The 13,808-nt window shown below is 46.8% G+C and overlaps 1 protein-coding gene across 5 annotated transcripts in view; it reads left to right on the top strand.

Annotated features, from left to right (window-relative positions):
• SSH1 (slingshot protein phosphatase 1) overlaps nucleotides 1–13,808 on the top strand; it is a 60,127-nt gene that overhangs the window by 14,309 nt on the left and 32,010 nt on the right. For 4 of the 5 annotated variants that reach the window (XR_014234127.1, XM_082353812.1, XM_082353813.1 and 1 more), the window contains exon 3: nucleotides 12,461–12,564. Coding sequence is in view for 4 of the 5 variants with exons in the window: in XM_082353812.1 (XP_082209938.1) it covers nucleotides 12,461–12,564 (104 nt within the window). In the remaining variant the exon portion in view is untranslated. Of the gene's footprint in view, nucleotides 1–9,891; nucleotides 11,160–12,460; nucleotides 12,565–13,808 lie in introns of those variants that run through there. The other variant, XM_082353814.1, reaches the window with a different exon arrangement.

Here is a 13,808-nt window from a genome sequence, read left to right as displayed (position 1 = left end):
GGTCCACAGGGAGAGCTGATGCCACGGGCCCATCCCACCAATTAACCTGGGTATTTGTGGTCTTGAGAGGTGAAGTCAGCTGCAGTGCTTGGTGCCAAATCTGCTGGCCACCCCAGCCGTTGAAAACAGGATGCTGAGTCACATCCTGCAGGTCTGCAGCGTCCTGACTTCGCGTGCCCGTCACAATGGGAGGCTCGCCCGGGCAGGTTGGCCCCCCACTCTTCCGAAAGTGTGGTCTCAGAGCAGGAAAACACTAAAATTAGGTCTTACGTGGGCCAGGGCCGTGTGTGTGCGAGGCTCTCGAAATCTGGACAGCCGTAGACCGAGAGGAACCCAGAGAAGGGAGCTTCCCATCATCCTCCACTGCCTTAGGCATGAAGCGAGGCTGCTGCTGTTATGGAAACACAGAGGGGAAATGGTCCTGAGGCAGGGAGAGATCTCAGGTGCTGCGGGTCGGAGCGTCCAAGAGGGAGGCAGAGAGCCAGGACGTCTGCCAGTGATGATGACCAGGGAGAGGGTCTTAAGTTTTTAATCACTGGCAAATAGAGAAGAATTAAAAGGAGTGTTTTTGCCAAAATCCAGTTAAGTGGAATTTTTTTTTTAATTTTTTAAAAAGTAATTTTCAAAATTCAGAAACAAAAACTTACATAAAAGTTGCAAATATAGTACAAATAACATTTTTCTAATCCTCAGACCCCATTCAGGGTCCACCATTGGTCCCAACAGTGTCCTCTGTTGCAAAGGATCCAGGTCAGGATCGCCTGCTGCATGTAGTGGTCCTGTCTCCTGACTCTCCTTCAGTCTGGGACATTCCTTAGTCTTTCTTTGACTCTCGTGACCTGGACACTTTTGAAGGGAGAGGCCCGTCAGTTTGTAGAATGTCCCTCAGTTTGGGTTTGACTGATGTTCCCTCAAAATTAGATTCGGGTCGCGCAACGCCATGTGTCTCATCACCGGTGATGTTCACCGTGGTCATCAAGGGGCTTTGCCTGGCTTCTTTACTGCACAGGTATTCTTTTCCCCCTTTATCAAGAAGTGTTTCTTAGGGGGGAATACTTTGAAATTAGGTCAGTACCCGATGCCCCCTCAACTTTTCCATTTATTTATATCTGTGTGGACTCCTGTTTGTCTGTCTCATGCATCGGTTCATAGTCTGTTAATTGTATTCTTGACTTCAAGGTTCAAATTGTCCCCGATTTAGCCTGTGGGGTCTCATTCAAGCTGGCTTCCCTGTCCCTTGACGTATCCACATCTTCCTTTAAGCACTGCTTTATTTTCTGACACCAGATGGCAGACCTCATCTTGTACTTTCCATCCCCCATCTCTGGAATCCCTCATTTCTCCAAGGAGCCCTACCTAGTTCCTCTTAGTAGAGAATGGAATTTCAAAACCAAGGCAGGTGGTGATTATTTTGTGAATCACTATCTTGTGCACCTGGAACTAACAGTGGTGTAGGTCAATTATACTTCAACAAAAAAAATTTTTAATAAAGAATTTATGAAGCATTTTAACCCCTGTGAATAATAATTGGAAGGGATAATTGATGGATGAGATTAGAAGCTGGGGCTGGACCTAGAAATCTGACAGTGGAATGCAGAACATGGAAAGCGGTAGATACAGGTTGTCACGTCCCATTTATTTGGGTTTTAGTTGATCTATGGGCATATCTGAGAACTAAATGTCCACTAAGTTAAAAAAGCAGAAACTATTACATTCTTTTTTTCATGTACTCTATATAAAGATTCCTTGAAACTCTTTCTACTCTTTAAAAACAAACAATATTAATTAAGGACTTTTCTTTTGAAGAAATAGAATTATACCAAATTAATCGGGAAAACAAAAACAAAGAAGCTGAGGTAAGTGTAGTTATTATTACTGTTGGGGGCATTGCTCTCCACAGGCCCTTTCAGTGGGCAGAATTAGGGAATATGTGGAGGTACGTGCACACACAAACACACACGTGCACACACACGTTTGCATCTGTATTTTTTTCTCTATTTAAATATATTGAAAACCATGAATTCAAGCTAATACCTTCAATTCTGATCCAACATCTCTGGGTTCATTCTAGTTTTTTCTCTCTCCATATTTGTAATCCCTTTTCTGATAGTGAGGAACCTGGCTCCCATTGTCCCTAAAGTGTTTACTTGTTTGATCAACCCCCCTATCTGCAACCAACCTCCCATCTCTGCAGCCACCTCTCCGCTGCTCACCACACCCTCTCCCTGACCCAGAGGCCTGCCTTGCTCTGCCCACCAGATGGTTTTCGGTCTGAATTGTTGGGGAAGAGAAGCAGACTTACTTTCTTGACTCTGTGTTTCCCCATGGGTGTCAATTCAGCAGAGGTTCGATGCTTACAGGTGAGACTCCTGGTGTCTTCTCCTGCCTTTTCCACTTTTTGGCCACGTGAATTTGGACAAGCGACTTGATGTCTCTGAGCCTCAGTTTCCCCGTATAAAATACTCGTAGGTGGATGCTGAGGATTAGGTTAATATTAGGTTAATATGTATGACATGCCCAGCACGACACACAGCAAAGATGTTTCCTATCGGTTTCACATTTACTGAATGCACATCTGAGGGGCGTCCAGAGACGGAGAAGTCGTAGCCTTGGCTCTCAGGACTCCAGTGAGGCGGAGAACTTAGTTGTGTTGTTTGAAACACTTGGTTGCCAAGAGGACCTGACTGTAACTGCATTTATGCAGTGAGTCTTTTGTTTTTCCCAGAGGTTGTAATGCTTAGTTAGAGGTGTCTGATAATTGATTGAAGCTTGAGAACTGTTTTCGCAGGTTACATGTTTTAGTTGAGTAATAGGGCATCTTTTTAATTTATTTTTTTATTGAAGTATAGTTGATGTATAATATAAGTTACAGGTTACAATATAGTGATTCACAATTTTTAAAGGTTATATACTCCATTTATAGTTTTAAAAACTATTGGCTATATTCCCTGTGTCGTACTGTATATCCTTGTAGCTTATTGCATAACATAATAGTTTGTACCTCTTGATCCCCTACCCTAATATGGCCCCTCCCGCCTCCCGCCTCCCCACTGGTAACCACTGGTTTGTCCTCTGTTATCTGTGAGTCTTATTTGTCCTGTTCATCCTGTGTGTGTTGAGCACCCACTGTTGCAGCTGCTCAGAGATGACCAAGGTGAGTTAGTCACAAAATGCTTTGAGGCTGGAGAAGGGTACAGCTCGGCCAGTTTACGAGTATTTACTTCTGAGTATCGACTCTATTATATGTCAGGCAGGGAGGGAGACTTAAAAAATTACGTGTGTCCTGGCCCTGGAGTCCCATCGTGAAGTTAAAATATACTGGTATGAAGATAACATCACCACCCGTTAGTAGGTAAATAGGTCCAGGAACATAGTCTGGGGCCTTGGGTTCCTATCCCTTTCTAAGTATATGACCTTGGATGAGTGACTTACCCTCTGAGGCTCGGTTTCTTCACCAGCACGGTGAGAGAAGGTGCTGTAAGATGTCGAAAGGGAAGAGCGTGGCTTGCAGCTAGGGTGGTGAGGGAGGGCTTCCTGGAGAAGGCGTGAACGTTGGAAGGTGGACGGGACGTGGGGAGGCAAACAGGAGAGAGGAGGCTGTGCTAGAGGCCCGGAGTAGGAGAGTTGATGAGGACGATGACATAGACGGGGATGGAGCAGAGAACGCGTGGAGTGTGGGAGGGATAGTGTGAGAGCTGATACAAGGAAGCTTTTTATTATAAATCCCTTTTGCTGATTGCATTATAAGCTCCCTGAGGTCAGACAGTGTTGGAGGAGTGAAATTTAGTTAGTGACATGGCATGGCTAACTGGCTGCCATAGAAAGCAAGCACAAGGACTCTGGGTTCTATAGATAATGCTGCATCATTGAAAGTTCTGGAGCTGGGACATAATGTAACAAGAGCAGTGGCTGGGAACTAAGGCACGGGGTCCTCTGTTCTCTGCCCTGACTCTCGTTAGGCTGCAAGCTCCCGGTACAGCTGTGCTGTCCCATATCATAGCTGGTAGCCGCACGTGGCTAATTAAAATTTAATTAAAATCAAATAAAATGACAAATTCAGCTCATCAGTCACACTCATCGCATTTCAAGTGTTCAGAACATGGGCCTCTATGGCCGGTGGCTGCCGTATTGGACGGCACAGGTGGAGAAGATGTCCTTTCTCTTGGACAGCACTGCCCTGCAGGGACCCCGAGGACCAAGCACACAGCCGGGCACACAGTGAGTGGACGTCGCATGGCTCACGGGGCTGGGGGACTGGGAAGGAAAGGGCGCCCTGGAAAGGTTAGGACTTGGCGACCCATGAATATGGCATGGGCTGCATCCCAAAGAAAGGGCCGAGAACCGGGGACAGTTGAGACAATTCGTTCTTGGAATTTTTGAGTTATTTCAAAAACATTTCCTTCGTGTGCCTGTTATTTCTGGCTGGCTAGGTTGCCTCTGCTGCCATTGCGTTTCCTGCACAATGTGGCCTTTCTCTCTCTGCGCTCACGAAGGGGTCTTAGATACCGGTGTACCAGACGTTCACGGGAAGATACACTGGCTCCAGCTTCCACAGACAGGGCCTGAGGGCTCTTGGGGGCCGTCGAGGAGCTATCCCAAGGTTTGTGAAGCCAATCCAAGGTGTGTTATTTGCTGTCTCACTTTTCCGGGGGGTGTGGGGGGAGCGTCCCGATATTGCGAGCTTGTTGGTATATTCAGCTGCTTGCTCCTACCCATTGGTAGGAAGGAGCGCTGTGTAGCTGGCTGCGGAGAATGTCTCTTACTGTCCAAAATACTTCTGGACATTCCTTCTCTCTGAGAGAAGCCTACGCCTTCTAGCCAAACAATACATGCCCCGGCAGCAAAGACATTTGTAACAAGCCCTGCCAGCGTTTCTTGCCAGTGACCCCGTTCCCTAAGTATAAGGCCCTGCAGGGCTGGAGTTTCCCTGTTGTCAGCATCCTGTGTGGAGGGGAGCTTCTGGGGGGCTCTAGCTGATCAGTGTGTCAGGTGAGTTGTTTGCTTAGGCCCTGAAGAATGGCATATGGGACAAGGCCTTGCTGAATGCCCCGTAAAGCACAAAATAAAAATAAGGCCTCGGCACATCCCGGGGTCTTTGTGACTTTTGAACTTGAGTTCAAAATGAGGGAGGCACCCATGGGAGAACAGTGGAGAGAGTTTTCCGTCTCCACCTGCAGGCTGCTTACCTTACTCTGTGTACAAGTCTTCCGTCTCCTTTGCATCTTTACGAACTTCATTTTGGTAGGAAGGGGGTTCTGGATCCATCTAAACCATCGCCAGGAGTGGTTTTAAGGTAGACTTGCATCCATCCAGCTCTACCTGCTGCTCCTGTGGCTGCAGGTCACACCGTCCTGCCATCTGACCTCGGGATTCTACAGGAAGAGCCCCGAACTTGGAGCCTGTCAGTCTCGTCCGGCCCCTTATGGGCCGTACGACTGCAGACACGTCGTCTATCTTCTCTGTTTTGGTTCTTCCATCAGAAAAGTGGCATTGTAAGAATTAAGTGAAGAAACGTAGGGGCAAGCTCTCTGTAAATTATGAAGCCCCATTCGGATTGGAGGTATCGTTGACTTACTTAAAATAACCCTCGATGAGTGGCCACTAGGCCTTCGGGTGCTGAGAACTCCTGGCTCAACCACTCGCCCAGGGTTTGATTGTTAGCTTTGCACGTTCTGAAACTGGAATATTAGTTCACCCAGGGATGATCAAGTTCTGAGAAACCAACTCACGCTAACCAGACTTATAAGGAACTGACTTATAAACCTGAATAGACATTTATGAATTCTCAGTGGAACCTCTTACCACAGAGACCAGATCATCCACCTGTGTTCACTGGAGGGCGCGTGTAGCAAAATCTTCCTACTCTCCTGCTCCTTGCTCTCTTTGTCCCTGTTTACAGGTCCTTCGAGGCCCAGCTTGGTGGTGTTTCAGGGAGATCTCCCTGGACCCCCAGGCTGGGCTGGGCATCCCTCCTGAGTGTGTGTGTGTGTGTGTGTGTGTGTGTGTGTGTGTGTGTGTGTGTGTGTGTGCACGTGTGCATGTGCATATATGGCACCTTATACATCCCTGCATCATGGGACCTGCTGCGCTACATGGCAGGTACTGCCCTGCATCTGTCTGACCCACTAGACTGTGCTGTTGCTCCGGGGCAGAAACCGTTTCTGTTTCACTTCTGAATCCCCAGGGTTTAGCACTGACCAGGCACGGTAGAGGCACAGTCAGTATTTAACCTAGATGGAATTAATGGAACCTCCTCTTGGGAGTGTTCACGGGCACCACCTTTTCTGTAGTGACAACTTTATATGCATTCCATTTTTTTCTTGAATTATCGGCAAGTCCACTGGACAAACCAGTGTACTCAGTAATCACTGGGCAGAGCTGAGTGCGATCGAGGGTTAATTCTATCCATGCAAAAGTATCAATAGTTCAGTTCGTTTCAACCAGTCCAGTCAATTTGAATTTTTTTTTTTTTTTTTTGAAGTATAGTTGATTTACAATGTTGTGTTAATTTCTACCCTTTTTTGAGCCTATACTTTTATGCTCATTTTCTCTGGGGTTTTTTTTTTGCAAGAGGTAGCATCAGAAATCCTAAAATCATAACCGGTTAATAACTTCCTGTTTTGTCATCTATAAAATGAGTATAATAATGCCTGCTCAGCCTGCATAGGAGAGTTTCATGAAGATCAAATAGGCTGACATTAGCCAGAGTGCTTTGTCAACAGCAGAGCTTATCAGAGGTCTGATCCCTCGTTATGATTGTCATCTCAGACGACTGTAATGCAGGGCTGCCTTTCAAGGGCAGGAACACCTGTGAGTCTGAAAGTATTGGTAGAAGAAGGGCACGTGCAATTATCTGCTAACCTGTTTTGCTGCTTCCAAGGAGGGTATTATTTTGTTTTTTTTGACCTCGTGTGACCTCCCTACATTGCACCTAATTGTGTTAATCTCCTTCCTAGAGGACCACACGTTTTTATTGGTGTTATCTTCCACCAGCAAAAACATTTATCGTGTACCTACTGTGTGTAAGGTACTCTTATGAAGACCACAAGGGGAGCCAGTTTCCTCTGTGTCTTCTGTTATTGTTAAGTTCAGGGGTTCTTAGCCCTGGATGTGCATCGGGACAATTTCTGGGACTTTTAAAAAAGCAGATGCCGAGGACTCGTCACAGACCTTCCGAACTAGAATTGGCTGACATTAGACCTGGACGTGAATATGTTTTAGAAGTTTCATAGGTTCTTCCGATGCATGGCCAGAGTTGGAAATTAGGAAAGTTAGTATCATATTCTGTAGTGTGATGTTTCTACACCTGATGTTCCCTTCTTCAAGGAATTATGTTTCTGAGTGGCCTGGCACACATCCAAACTGCCCAAACATAGACCCATCCCTTAAAGATCATTATCTTTGCCCGGTCGACACTCGTACAGGCTTGGCTTAGCGTGGTTCTCCTTAGTCTGCAAATATTTGGCTATTCGAATGAATGAACAGAGAGCCCTGTATGTGAATATCAGAACATACCCATACTAGACCAAGCATTAGAACCCAGAAATATGGATTCCCAGACCAGTGCCTTGTATTTTCTTAGAACTTCCATGTGTACCAGGGTCACCAAGGGCCTTGGTTGAAAAGGAGGTTGCCCAGGCTCTCCCTGGGACGCTCTCAGGAGCTGGACTGGCTTCCTTCATTTGTCAGAGAGGAAAGAAGGCCTTCCCCGCAGAGCTTGGGAATTAGACGGGGTGGCACAGCTGAGAGCCTCGTGTGGGAGCCTCTACCGCGTGGTGGGCGCTCGGGCAGTGGCGGTGCTCTTGCTGAGAAGCAGCTTCTTGACCAGCATGGCTGTGCTGCTGCCCCCCACCCCAGCCCCCCAGGATCCCCATTCAGTCCAGAAGGACCGAATGATGTGTCCTGTCCCGTAACTGTGATGGTGGCAGCCGTGCTGCTGGCCCCCCGGGGGCTGATGCCCAGTCTTCTCTTCTTGAGGTTGTTTCGCTGCATCTTTCCCGCACCTGATGCATTCACGCGCCGGGGAGAAGGACTGGGGATGGGTCCTATCCTTACTCCTTGGTGATGCTGCGCTTGGCCGTCAGGGCAGGCAGGGCAGAGGTGGCTGCGGGGTCTCCGCTCTTGAGTCTCACTCTGGACGGGCAGGGGCGAGGGCGTTCCAGGGGTTAAGGAGGTGGGCGTGGGCCCGAGAGATGTGGGTCTCATCCCATCTTGTAAAGGTTACACTCCTGCAGCTGAAGTTTCCTCAACTGCAAAATAAGCATAATCGTAGTGTATGTTTCACTTAATCCTCTTGTGTGAGGATTAATCGATCATTTGGGAGCTGGGAGAACCTTCCAAGACGAGGCCCTCCCAGAAGTCTACTCAGTGTCCTTCCTGCACAGAATGTTCCAGAACCCATCACTTAGACGTCTATTTCCTTTTCCCAGCCCTACAGGGTTCCTTTTTCAGGGGACTCATCCCATCCTGCCCTTCACTGTGGTTGGTTGCACGCTTACTTTATTTCCAGCTGCTCCTGCTGGGTGGGTTTCGGGGTCCCGGCCCACACCCTCCGGGACCCGCACCTGCTCTCCCGCTGTAGCCCGCCCTGCGCCCCTTGTGTGAGGTTCTCAGAGCACCTCCCGACCTCTACCTGGAATGCCGTCCCCCACACCCCAGATTTGCCTCCTCCAGGAGTGATTAGCACGACTGAAGGATTTCCAGAACGAAACGGTGCTTGTGAAAACACCCAATAACTAACTGTGGCCGCTGCCCACAGTCACTGTTGGGTGAATGGATGGTGATACGTGACGGTTTGAACAAGGATGGGGTCCTCATGCCTCGGGGCGGGTTACTGGGCCACCAGCTGTTTTTCCTCGCAGTTTCTAATACACACCCTGCTGCTCATTCCTGAGGCCCACAGCAAAGCCCGTAGGAGTAAAGTGATTAGAGGAACTTCAGCTGTTTTGCTCCCTGTGAATGGCCCTCTTTCATCAGGATGTGCAGGGACAAGGGCCTTTTTAAACCCAAATATCAGGGAAGGACGAGAGTTCCACCAGAGCCATTTGCCGTCTGGGTGGGAACGCCATCTGGAAGGGGACTCTGCTTTCCAGGAGGGCTCCATCCAGCCTCTTCTTCAGACGTTCATCCTCCTCTGGAGGGTGGGGAAGGCAGGGGCTGGGGGCAGTTCAGTTCGCGATGTGACCACGGCAGTGCCGGACCTTTTCTGTTGTACTGACGTCTGCGCCTCCAGCCAGCCAGCTCCCTGCTTCTGCCCTTCAGAGGTCTCCAGCCCCAGTCAGTAAGTATCGCCACCGCTGATGTCTGCCCACCACCCCCCGCCCCCCGCCGTGTCTTGGTTTCTGGATGACACTGGCTGTTGCTGCTCTGAGGGCTGGGGTTTTCTGGAGGATCCTGTCTGTCTGCAGGGCCCTGCAGAAATTATGAGCCCGTGTCATCTCCTAAAACCGGGGTCTGAGACATGTCTGTATTGTGGAGATAAAAGCGGTGAGGATGGAGGAGGGAGGGCAGGGGCTGAACTTGTTCTTAATCCCCCGTCAGGACTTTTCCGTTTTGTTTGCCTGGGTCTGAGCTCCTGGAGCTTGAGTCGCTCTCTGCAGGGCACCAGCATCTTTGGGGAGAAGGCTGATTTCTCCATAGTTGGGATGCGTGGTTTGTGAGTTTGTTTCCTTGTCCCGAGAACCTAGTAAAGTACGAGTGCCCCCCACCCCCAACCCCGAAATGGATTTCGTAAAGGACTTCCTTCCCCGGCGGGGTGTCTTGAGACTGATGAATTGAATCGGGTACTGCGCCTCTCGTATCAGAGCCCTGGCCCCTGGCTGGGAGAGAGTGTTCACGTCAGCCGCCCACAGGGCGCAGGAGGCTCTGGGCCCAGAGTGAGCTCAGAGCAGAAGACGGGAAACAGGGTCATAAAGAATATCTGTGTCTCGTTTTCCTAAGTCCCATGACTGCCGTGCTCTGTGGCCTCTCGCCTCCGAGAGCCATCCAGTGAGGTTTTCCTCGTGCTGTATCTGCTTACTGTCTCTGCAGATGCAGGACCATCTCACGGGCTTGGGATGATGTGTTGTTCTCTGAGCTTCCCCGCAGCTTCAAATCTCCTCTTTACAGTAAACGCCTGTGACTAATTTCGGGAGGAGGACAGGCAGAGTGTTCCAGGGCCCCCATCCACACAGCCCCCGACTTTACGTGTAGCTGGGAGGCTGTGATTCTGTATTGGCCTCAGGAACACTGAGGAACAACTGGCCTTGTAAGTGATCACGGGATAAAACCAGCCTATGCTTTTGCATTGTTCCTTTTTTTTTTTTTCCCCCCCCAAGGAAATGTAAGGGAAACCAAGGGGAATTTTTGCCCATGATTTCCAAGGCAAAGGTCACCGTCAATGGCTGGCTGTTTCCAGAGGGCTCAGGTTTCTGGTCAGTATGGATTTTTTTTTCCTTTTTTTTTTTTTTTTTAAAACTCATGAACAAAAAGAGGTTGATGATGCCTTGCAAAGATTTTTTTTCCCCCAGCTGCTTCGATGAACTGATTGTTGTTTGAAGTTTCATGCATTTTGGAGTCTTTCAGACAGTGATGAGAATAGGTAGTAAGTGATCCGTGTCTATCTAAAACAGCATAGTTCTGAAAACAAACTCAGTTGTAGGGTTTTAAGGAAGGAGTGGGTGATAAGTTTCAGGGCTGGGAAAGTGTTGGGTAAGTCTGCAGTTTGCTAAAACTAGACAACCTGGATTTTCTGTTGGCCAATGGATGCTAAAGAGCTTTTTGTCTCCCGTGGGTAAGTGAGACTCACAGAAAGGGTGCTTCTCATTTCTTCCATTATTTATGGTCCTGGGCTCCTCAACACTTGAAACTTGCAGCACAGATACGGGACCCACAGAGTGGAAAGGATGACTTGGCAGAACGTGCATGATTGTAGATGAAGAAGTGCTGTCCATATGTAAAGCGTTGCCTTTAGGAAAGAGATAAAGCCAAGTTGTCCGTAACTCAAAGGCCCGGATAAGAGGGGCAGAACTGAAACCTACATATTTGGTATTTGAGCCGTCATGATTTTTAGCGTGAGAATTTAACCAGAAAAATGAACAGATGTTATTGTAGACTTCACGGTATGGAAGATAAACATTTTTCAATTCCAGGAGCTGCTGACTTAAATGCTGGTCCGTCCGGTGAGTTTTCTTAGCTCCTAGGGTTGTATTTTAGACTTAGCTGAGTTTTTTATTCCAGGATGAGATTGTTTAACTACTTACATTAGCTGTCTGGGGCGGTGGTGATTTTGCTGTTTTATATTACAGAAAATGTCCTTGTGTTTCTGTCAGGAATTGATTTGCTTTCTATTAAAAAAAAAATAGCACTCCTGTTACTTAGAGATTTTTCTTTCAAATCAAATTGTTTATTGGTTGCTGAAGAGAGAATGAATGATTTGTATAGTTCCCTATAATTTGAACTGTGATCTTCTTTCACAAAATTAATAAACATGAAATGTTTTTGCATTATAAAGTATAGTACATGTTTTATATTACTTTGAAAATTAAAAAATCATTTATAACAGTTAATATTTGCTCAATATAGTGAGTTTGGAAGATGTTAAGAAATAGAAAGAAGATAATTATAGGTGGTACAACCCTCCCCCCACAGAAAAAAAAACACTTAATTTTGGTGTATCTTATGTGTAGTTTTCAGAGATGATGTTATTTTTAAATAATTGGTGGTAATTAATAGCTAATACAGTCCATTGGTTTATACAGTCTTAACTTCTGCATAAGATAAAGATTTTGTTTTGGTAGCCAAATCGTGAAAGTGAAATTTTTTATTGTAATTTTTAAAATTATATGTTGAATATAAATGTTATTGCTTTGTTAAAATAACAAAGACCAAAGATTCATTCTGCTGAGAAATTCATTGGGTCAACTTGAGATTTTCTACAGGTTTTCTACACAGCAAGCTTGACTAAGTTAAACTGGTCAATAGCCACCCACTTTTCTTAAGATGCAAACAAATCGTGAAAGTGTGATTTCATCTTCCTTGTATTCTGTAAAGGGAAGACACCAAGAAACAGTGAGGTTGTTAAAAGTTCAGAGAGTTAGAAGCAAAGATCAACAGCAAGAGTACGAAAAATTCAAAAAGGGAACCACCCTCTGCTCCTCAGAGAGTTGGTCTCTATTTTTAGAAGATGTTGTATTACAGAGCGGTCCCTTTACAGCATCCTGCAGGAAGGGGCTCCTAGCTCTGGAGGAGCCCACGGAGAACCTTGGATGTTTTAGCCGAAGCATTATTTTATCACATAAACTCTCCAGCAGCAGGCTTGTAGGAAAGGTTTGGGGGGAGTATGGTGTGAAATTACTATAGAAGCTATTTTATCCCATTTGCATTTTACATGCCACTCCCCAGCTTTTCCTCTGCAGCATGTCTCTGCCCATTTTCCTCTGTGAATTCCAGCCTAACTGCGCTCTGGTTTTTTCCCCCACAGCTTAAGTGAGAGTTTTTTCATGGTGAAAGGAGCAGCCCTCTTCCTACAACAGGGAAGCAGCCCTCAAGGCCAGCGGAGTCTTCAGCATCCCCACAAGCATGCAGGTGATGGCTCTAAATTGACGCTCTTACCCTGGGACTTATTTTCTGGGCAACAGAGGAACCCTCCATTACTGGTGGTGAGCACTTTGCTGGTTTTCAAGGCCAGGGAAGTAGTGGAGCGCAGGTTTGTAATGACAGGTGCAGGTAGAGGCTCTCGAGCAGGCCACGCACGTTTTCCAGATGACACCGGGAGCCAGCGACCCTTTGACCACGGTGTCTACGTAAGAAGGTCAGCCGCTTTCTGTTTGGATATAAAGATTTCCTACTCAGTGTATCAGTTAACTGCAGATTTTAAGTTACAGTATGACTTTTTAACAAATGCACCAGAACGCCTTATAGCCAGATGTGGTCCCCTTGAAAATAACCACCCTGGGGTCCTAGATGCCTAGTCCGTCATTTCTCTGAGCTTTTGGAAAACTCTCATTTGGGGAATTTCTTTACGAGCCTTGGGCATGTACTGGGGTGGGAAGTCTTTAATCTTTAATGGTGGGTTTGGTTTTTTGGAAGGAGACAGAAGTGATAAAGTGGGGATCAAACTGAGTATTAACTGAGGTCCAAAAGCAAGCAAATAAGAGATGCCTGCAAAGTAATAAGACTGGATTTCTTAGGTGACTTGACTCTGAACCTGAAGGCAGTTTGGAGAGAGGAATTCAGGAAACACTTGCGTACAAGTGGATCTTTGTAGCTGGTGGGGAGCCTCTGCAGGAACTTCTTGCACGGGCAGCACGTGTCGGAGTAGGAGCTGGAAAGGCCTCTGCCTTTCAGAACAGTGGCAGGTCAAAGCAGCTAGCAGTTGGGGCCAGTTTTTTTGTCACTTGGATCATCTTGTTTGTCTCACCTCAAGTCATCCAGCCTCATTTTGGAGCTGAGTGCTTAGGTTAGAATTTCCTGTCTTGCATTTTATAGCAAACACCAAGGCTCAGTCAATATTTTCACATACTGATATTTATAATCAAGATTTAGGTCTGTTTTAAGCTAAGGAAACAATCTTCCTGCCCAAGCAGGCATTGTATTTCATGGAAAGAATATTTGCTTTGGAGCCAGACAGACCTGGCTTCTACAGTAGATCCCAGTTCTACAACTGTACAGAACATTCATAGTCAACTTCTAAGCCTCGGTTTCCTAATCTCTACAGTGGGCATCAAATATTGGTAACTCAGATGTCGTGGAATTTAAAATTTACGCACGTAAACAGACTTACCTTCTCTTAGGTGCTCAGCGTACATTGCTGTAATTATTGCTACGGT

The sequence above is a fragment of the Balaenoptera borealis genome, assembly GCF_965194805.1.
Source record: "Balaenoptera borealis genome assembly, chromosome: 14".
Classification (NCBI taxonomy): domain Eukaryota; kingdom Metazoa; phylum Chordata; class Mammalia; order Artiodactyla; family Balaenopteridae; genus Balaenoptera; species Balaenoptera borealis.
This window is presented reverse-complemented; position numbering and strand designations above follow the sequence as displayed.